This window comes from Danio aesculapii, chromosome 6, assembly GCF_903798145.1.
Source record: "Danio aesculapii chromosome 6, fDanAes4.1, whole genome shotgun sequence".
Lineage (NCBI taxonomy): Eukaryota > Metazoa > Chordata > Actinopteri > Cypriniformes > Danionidae > Danio > Danio aesculapii.
The window spans coordinates 26,964,212-26,973,305 of NC_079440.1; the positions used below are offsets into that span (position 1 = coordinate 26,964,212).

At 34.0% G+C, this 9,094-nt stretch overlaps 1 protein-coding gene across 1 annotated transcript in view; it reads right to left on the reverse strand.

Annotated features, from left to right (window-relative positions):
• dgke (diacylglycerol kinase, epsilon) overlaps positions 1–7,489 on the reverse strand; it is a 20,596-nt gene extending 13,107 nt beyond the window's left edge. Inside the window, exons 1-3 of the mRNA XM_056459866.1 lie at positions 6,659–7,489; positions 5,087–5,243; positions 118–237 (exon numbers count right to left, since the gene is read on the reverse strand). Of these exons, the coding sequence (XP_056315841.1) occupies positions 118–237; positions 5,087–5,243; positions 6,659–7,098 (717 nt within the window). The 5' untranslated portion in view covers positions 7,099–7,489. The remainder of the gene's footprint in view (positions 1–117; positions 238–5,086; positions 5,244–6,658) is intronic.
• Positions 7,490–9,094: the final 1,605 nt, after the last annotated feature.

Here is a 9,094-nt window from a genome sequence, read left to right on the forward strand (position 1 = left end):
CATCCTCTTAAATCATTACATGTAGCCTGGGAATAATAGCAGAAATGGGATATATTATTCAATAAACAGTGACAGAACAAAACAGCTTGTGAATATGAACACAGAATAGACTGATACCTGCACAGGGTTCAGAAGGGTTCGAAATTCTCCCAGCAGAATTTCCCCCATGTTGTTGCCACTTCTTGTGTTTGCCAAGACCAATACTGGAGTCCAGCCACTCCCACAGACTGCAGCAAGCTAGTACATACAAACAAATTATGTGTTTACTTACAACTCCAAAACAGAAAAAGTTGGGACAGTATGGAAAACACAAGTAAAAAATAGAAAGAACTCATTTATAAATTTACTTTGATTCATCGCAGACAATACAACAAAAATTATTTAATGTGTTCCTTGTGATTTTTATATATTTTCTTGTTTGTTTTAAAATAAACACGTATTCCAATTTTGGTTCTTGCAACACATCTTCAGCTTAGTTCAGCTTAGGCTTGTGCCCTTGTAATTTACGCACTGAAATTCCTTCAAATTTATTGAAGTTTTTAATTATGTTATGCACTGTTGAAGGTGAAATATCCAAATGTCTTCCCATCTTTCTTTGAGGAACATTGTTTTTATACATTTCAATAATTTTTCTTATGTATTTGCTTCTTGATTCTTCCTTGTCTTGCTGTGAGGTGACAGTGCTAACCACTGAACCACCATTCCGCCACCATTTTACTAACAGCACATGTTTTATAGAATTGCAATAATGTAAAACAAGCACACAGCTGTCAAACAAGCTTAAAATGCTGCAAAGAGCAGTGATGGAAAAGAGCACATCTCTAAATTACTCATAGCAGCAGAATTTCCATTTTAAAAAAACTTTAAAAAGCGATTTCCAGTTTTCAGTCAATTTAAGACACATATTACAACATGGCCAACTTATTTTATGTATTTTATGCTTAGCCCTGGTTTTTTTTATTCATGCATTCCCATTAGATTAGTACTTTTTCTTCAAGAACAGTGACTAATCAGAATGCTCAGAGAGGTGAGCACAGACTCCTCTGAGCACGTATAATGTCTCCAGCAGTGGAGAACATTACTTATTTAGTCATCAAATTAAAAAAGTATTTATTTGCATTTCCCTAATATTTTCAGCCAAAATGTTTTGAATATCATCTACAAGAAACCTCTCAAGGTCTGCAATGGATAATTCAAGGCAATGCCCTTCAAATTATATGTTCATGTCCTATTGATATCTTTATCTAATATTTATTTTAGTTTGAGTACATATTCCTGTATGAAATCTCACAGCACCGAATGGGGGACAAAAGAAGGTATCCGTATTGCTGAGATTTTCACCATTCCAATGGCAAATCTGTCAGTGGTTTAAATTATGTTGATTGTTAATCCACCATTACAGGAAGCACAGTGGGTGTACTGCAGCCAAAGCAGTAAACTGCTGCAGTCTGTACAAGTCTGATTAATTAATTCAGATCTTTTGAACATTTAGATAAATATCGATACTTGGTGCCAGAGTATCAATAACATATCGTGGCCGGAAATGTCACAATATATCGGCATATCGATATTTTGTCCCACCCCTTTTAGGACCTGAGTGATGTTTTAGTTTTTTAATTGCCTTTGTTTTGTTTTTTGTATGTTTTTTCATCAAAGTTTTCAAAATATTCACTCTAGTTTGTTAATTACTTAAAACTATAACTAGTTAAAGGTTTATGCATATAAAATTACTTAAATTTGTTTAATGTGGAAATACCTTCATTTTAAATAAATTCTTTTGTTGGTTTTGCACAAAATGAAATAAATAAAACAAATAAAACTAAACAAAAAATGTAGGTAGAATTACATTATTTTGATGCTGTGATCACACAAAAGATGCTGCAAAAACAACAGGATTCAAATCTATAAATATTTTTCATAACTTCATACATTATTCTCACAAGGTAACTACTGTTTACCATTCATGCACAAACAAAAATATGAGCAAAAACCCAATAAGACTTTTAGAACCATATGCTAGACAGACCACCGTGAAGTTGGCACCCATAAAAATAAATAAAACTATGTCATTGGTTTGTGCAACATTTGTGCTGATTTGTGCCGTTAAAACAAACGTTTGTTTTGTGTCTGAGATATTAAGCATTTTTTTTTGACTGTGATATCACTTTCCACCCCATGATGCTCAAATTGCTCCAAATCAGCACAGTTCGTTTGTGCTCGATTTGTACAGGTTTGTGCCATTAAAACAAATGCTGTATCTATTTTCCTAGTTTAGATATAACACAATATTTTGAAAGCTGTGATATCACTTTCCACCCCGGTTCTTCTAAATCGCACAAAAGTGGAGTAATTCATTTGTGATCGATTTGTGCTGGTGTGTGCCATTAAAATGAACTTCAAATATATTTGCGTAAAAAAAATTATATTTTCGTTTGTGCTCCAATTGTTTTTTTTTTTTTTGTTTTGTTACTATTATTTTTTAGGGGTTTTAACCTTTATAGATAGAACAGTGGAGAATAGAGACAGGAAAGTGTGGGGAGCAGAGATAGGGGAACGATCGGTAAAGGACCTCCAGCCGGGAATCGAACTAGGGTTGCCACGAGCACTTTAGTGCTATGTGTCGACGCACTATCCACTAGGCTATTGGCACCGACTGCTCCAATTGTTTTTGTGCTGGTTTTGTTTATTTTTTTATGATTAAATAGTATTTATAGGTCATTCAAAGGTCTCTCTGGCCCCCAGCTTCTCAATATTAACCAAAAAAAGTCTTGCTTGTGTGTTTTTTTTTATTTATGCTGGATTGTACCTAGTACAGTTTAATTTGTGCTGCTTCTATTATTAAAATATTGCACGTTGAATTAAAGATTATGACATCACCAGCAACCACACATGATATTTTAAATATTGTAATTTGTTTGTGCTGTGATGCTTTGTTTTTTAGATAACAAAAACAAGATAAAGATAGCCTAATAGGTTATTCTGAAGTCTTTTTTATCAGAAAAAGCAGACAGCCGTCCACCATAACTAGCCTGCTCTTGCCACAAAGTCGTTAGACTATACTGTAGCTAATATTGAAATTATACATTTTTATTGATTTTTATTTTATTTTATTGACCTGCCACAACATTGCTTTACTTTCAATTTCATGATCATGCACTCATTTAATGGTGATATCATTGCTGTGATATCTAGCCTACTGTGTTTTAGTTTCATGAGTAACCTACCCAGCTTTACAAAACCAATTCAGTGAAGCAGTATTATATAAATTATAGTTCAGTAACATATAAATAATATTAATTATACAGAATAATTTGTATTTTTTTTTTCCAATGTTTGACTAAAATGTAAATAAATAAACAACATCTTAGTGCATATTCCGGGCTTTATTAAACTGGCTTTATTACATTGTTATATGAAAGCCGCAAAAACATGCAACGCCACAGATGAGTTTGGGATGTTTTTTTTCCCTCAGTCATTATAAATTTATATCAAATGGCAACATTAAACAACAGATGGATTTTGCACCTGTGGGAGCCTCTCTGTGAGAGGGAAAATAATAGAATAAAAAGTTAATAGATTAATAAAATGAAGAAGTTTCAGTCGTTTAGAAAGGCAGTGCTTGGTTTTGTAATGTTAAAAGCCTCCAATAGGAAATTGGTTATAATATATGTTAAGTCCTGTGTGGGACCTGTTCGTTTTGGTTCTTTATTGTGATTTTCAGAGACTGCATGGTTGCTGATTTGTGGGTGGGTTATCTCACCTGAGACCCATTATGTGGTGCCTATTAACCTTAATCTCAGCGTATGAGTGGGCGCAGCCATATGTATCATTTTGGCACGAAACTTCCGGTCTCATTCACTTCCATTCATTTTTAAACGTTAAAAACAGCTCTGGTGTTGCAAACTGATATTTTCTTATTATATTATTCTACTTTGTCTGTATTGTAATGCAAACACTTGTTTGTAGATCAAGTAGTTTGACCGTTTTCTGCCGTTTATTATTCCTAGTCATTTCTCCCTTTGGCAACTGAATCGGAAGTTTTAAAACAATCGCAAAAACGAGCGCACTTCCGCATTAAAGAATAAGGTCAATAAAGAGTCCAACATTTCACATGAGAAGAGAGCTTGATTAGACGGGTATTCCTGCCTGCCATTTTGATTATTTTAGTTTGTTTTGGATGATGAGCTCAGTTAACTACTATGCACACGCTTTTCACTACTGACTTCCATTTATACTGACTTTGGTTGCTTTAAATACTTTTGTTAATTATGCCTTTTGGCTAATAAATCATTTCTTTTTTCAATTTACTTGGTCGGCATTTTCTCTCTTATGTTACAATTTTGAGCCAGTTGTAACATATATAATAAGCTTACAGTAAAATAATATTAATAATAGCCTAATAATAATACTGATTACATAACTACTGTGAATCTGATGTGTTTTTCAGAGACAGATTTATGTGGCCAAACATAGGCTAAGTGAAATAGTTTTTACAAATCAGATAGCTGTCTGATCAGAAAAAATTCATGAATTCTCCAGGTATAAACAGATCCAGAGACGTTTTAGTCGTTAAATTAGTAAATTTAGTTGTCTAAAATCATATGAGATTTGACTAAAACTAGACTAAAAGTAAAACGATTCAGATGACTAAAATATCACAAAAAATTATATGTTTGTCCTCTATTAAAATAAATCAAATATTTTGGGTCAAAATAACACAGCTACACATCCTGTGCTGAAAAACACACTGCAACAATTAATGTTAATATTTTATGTGATTATTATAGTAGCATATTAGTATTATTACTATTGTCATTAATTATAATAATAGCAATTAATGAATGAATTATTTTCATCTTGAGCTGGCTTACTGAAAATGAAAAGTCCTTCTTCTAAGTGAATTCCTAGTCAGTATTGACGTAAATATCAGGGAATGAAAGCTACACACATAACATAGACGTTCTCAATTTATGACTCCTCATCCACAATGATCAGAAATCTGACAAACCAGGCTTTGTGTCAAAGTCAAACTTCTGAACAGGTAAAAAATCTGATCTGTTATAATGTCTTAGAGATGTATCCTCACCTTGCTGTACTCATCAGGGTGTCTTCGGCGTAGCTTGTTGACTTGATAGAGATAACATGGAGGTATGATGACAGAGTGGAACTCTCCAAGATCACACAAATCATCAGTCAGACTGGAAAGGCAGTCATCATGCATTGTAGTTTGACACCATACACACCTGTTCCCAAACAAAAACAGCAAATGTGAAGCCATTATACACTGAAATGGATACTTTGTTAAACCCAAATTATTTGTGTGTAACCTCATAGTAACTCCAATTTATAGATAATACAATCTTTATAAATCATGATGAAATATAACAACTTGCTTTCAAATAATTTTAAATAAGTTCTTGTTTTGTCTGGATAAATCCCAAAAGTAAACAGAAAAATAAAGGTCGTCTTCGAATGACACTTCCTGTCTCCTGAGAAATCTTCGTAAGACTGCTTGGGTGTAATTTTAAGTGTAAATATACTGTATGCTTTTGACCAACTTTTTTGCCATTTTTGATGTCATTTCTAGTGAGAAGATAGTACTATAGAAAGCAATCATTTCCTCAGTTATCACCAAAGTGTCCTTTAGAGTAACACTTTACTGTTACAGGGGTCCTCATAAGACTGTCATGAATCCATTATAATCATTACATGACATATGTTATAAATATGGAAGAGATTTTATGGATGCTTATAACGTTGTTAAGTGGCATTCGCTCAGGTGTGTAATTTTAAATGCAATAATGAAAGTGTTTGAAATGTCTTTGTTATGAAAACCTGACAGAATTAAAAGCATCTGTCTTCGTCCTGACAACTTGACATTACCAAGTCAACATAGCTCGTCTTAAATCTGTCAAAACATGATCATTATGAGCCATTATTATTGTCATGAATATTTTCCTGATCACTTTTTCAATGGAACAAAATTAATTTGGCATTAAAAATTCTTATTAACTTATTATTGTCAAATTATTTTATAACAGCATCATTAGGATTTAATGACAAATTTATTTTGTACCACTGTAGTTGAGTTAAAGAAAAATAATGAAGCTGTTATAAAATTCATGACACAATGATGATGACATCATTATGATCTGGTTTATGACTGATTTATGACAATTGATGCTGTCTTGGTAATGTCAAGTTGTCATGACAAAGACATCTCAAACAATGTCACCTTTGCATTTAAAATGACAAAACCAAGCGAATGACACTTAATAACAGATGTCATAAGCATGCATAAAATCTCACTCATATTCATCATGTGTTATATCACAATTAGAAATGTTTAATGACAGTCTCATGAACAACCCTTCCAGTAAAGTGTTACCCTATTTTTGTGCACATAACTAAAACATTATGCGGTCTTAAAAGTCTGTCTTAAATCGGTTTTAAGAGATGATTTTCGATGCAGCCACTGTTAAAACTGTGTGAAACTGTTTTTATATTTAGAGAGGGAGTTAAGTTATCGTTGTAAAGAATAATAATAATAATAATAATAACAAGAAGAAGAAGAAGAAGAAGAAGAAGAAGAAGAAGAAGAAGAAGAGGAAGAAGAAACAAAGAATGATGATGATAAGGATTCGTCTATACTAAATACCTATAGTCGCAGAGTTTAGGTTGAGTCCCGCATTGCTGTTTGCACACGCCACAGTAGCTGGCGAGGGGCACATTTCCTTTGACCCACTGGTGGCAAAACTTTCCATCTGTCTGGTTCTGTGTCATGATCTCCTTACATGACAGAATGCGATCTGCTCTCTGTATGCACTGCTCATCCGAACATATACCACAGCAGTCACAAAAAGCCCCTTGCAGGATGGGCTGACAGCACACGCAGCAGTAGGTGGGCTTGTTGAACAGGTCCGTGTAGTGCCAGCCGTGTTTGCTTTTTCGGAACAGATCTTTCAGCTGAATTTTGCGTTTAGGACGCTGGAAGCTGCACCAAAGCGTAATAAGCACTGGAACCAGAACAGCAAACGTGGTCCAAAAGAGCAAAGTCCACTCCTCCCTCGGCTCTTCAGTATTTTCCTCCATAACCATAAATCTATTCGTCGTGCAAAATTGAGATCAATCGAGAACGATCAAGAAATGCCAGCGATCGTCATCAGTCAAGGTGATGTAGCTTTGAGACCCAGCAACGATCTTCCATTTCTAACCCCATCCGAGCAATCACATCAATCACACAAGCCAGTGCACAAAGCCTGAGTCACACTGATGTAACAGACCGTACAGCCATCGTAAACATGTCCTTGCTGTCAGGCAGTTGGTACAGCAAGAGAAACTGTACTCACAGCAGATGAAATACATACAGCCTTGTACTCTTTGTTTTCAAACAGGAAATTCCGTATTCATTTTTGTTTTCCGAGAATTTCAAAAAGGCTCTGGAAGGAAACAAACCGCGCATAAAAACCTACTAAAATCATACCGTTCAATACACGGAAGCGGAAATGATGACGTAGATTTATGACGGTACATTTTCAATGACCAATTGGAACAGTACGTGAGACAAACGTAAATAAGAGTATGAATCTGTTGCACGCTGTTTTATCTGTTATCTGAAAAAAACATAGGCCACTGATAAATGTTTCAAAGAATGTCATTTGAAGAATATTATGCACACAATATACAATAATTTATTAAATAAATATAATACATAATAATCACTTGCCTATTTCTTAAATGTCAAGGTAAGTTAGTAGCTATTTTACCATACTTTACATACAAAACCGAGGCAACACAATTACAAATCATTGTAATTCTAATTTATAAAGTTCTAGGATAATCATTTTTTATTTAGATACTAAGGAAACATTTTACATTATTTTTTCACAGCATGCATCAAATGGTGAGACCATATCTTGATGGCATTTTGTAGCCTTATGCTCGGATAAGCTGGTATTAACAGTTTTTATTTATTTTGTAAATTAGTTCAGTATTGAACTACCAATCGGTCTTTGTCAGTCACGTGCGTTTGTTGTGTGTGACGTCACACCTGCGCCATTTTGGTGGTATCGCTTCCCGGGACAACTTGAGAGACACATAATATGGAAGGCCATTAGGGCCAAAACGTCTGCAACAAACGCGTTTACACGTTATTACGTGTTAACACGTAATTTACGCGTTAACACGCAATTACGCGTTAACACGTAGGTACGTGTTAACACGTGATTTACGTGTTAACACGCAATTTACGTGTTAACACGTTTTTTTCAAACTAATGTCATTTTTAAACCATTATCATTTAATAAATTCTCCAACCTGCTCATTTTAAAATGTATAATGTCATTTCACTTAAATCACAATAAATGTTTTGCAGTCAATGATCTGTAGTAGATATTTTGTATTATGAAAGGCCAGACATCTTCTGCAATGTTATGTTTGATGGCCAGGGACATTTTAATTCTTGTCATTCAGCTGCTGAGATTTCTTGAAAAACATGTCCAGTGAAATCAGTATGAGCTTTATTTGACAAGTGTGGGCAAACACAAGAAACGTTTTGTGGTTGTTGTTTTTTTTCAGGAGCACAGGATACATACAAATTAACACAAGAACACAGAATGACATAAGTGGATATAAAATAAACAATAAAACATTTTGGTTACAAAAATCATAAACAGTAAGGGTTGTGTATATGTATGACCATAAAAATAAACAGTTAACAACTGATCTAATAATAAAGATCTATAGAGATTAAGATGTGTAGAGATCTGAAGGTTGGGCAGGTGCACAGCAATAATCCTCTCTGCTGTCCGGACAGTCCGCTGCAGTCTTATGTCTGATTTGGTGGCTGATCCAAACCAGAGAGTAATTGAAGTTTTGTCAGATGAAGTGGCGGCAGATTGTGCATTCTCATACATGTAACAGGTCAATAATTACTTAACACATAAATGATTTAATGCTGAGTAACCTATCTTGGTGAGGTTTATTTCTGCAAATAATGCACATATTGTAGAACAAACATTTTATAAAAAATACAGTTTCTTTATAATTTTGTGTTATAAATTTATGCTTGTAATATACATTTATTGTTTACAGA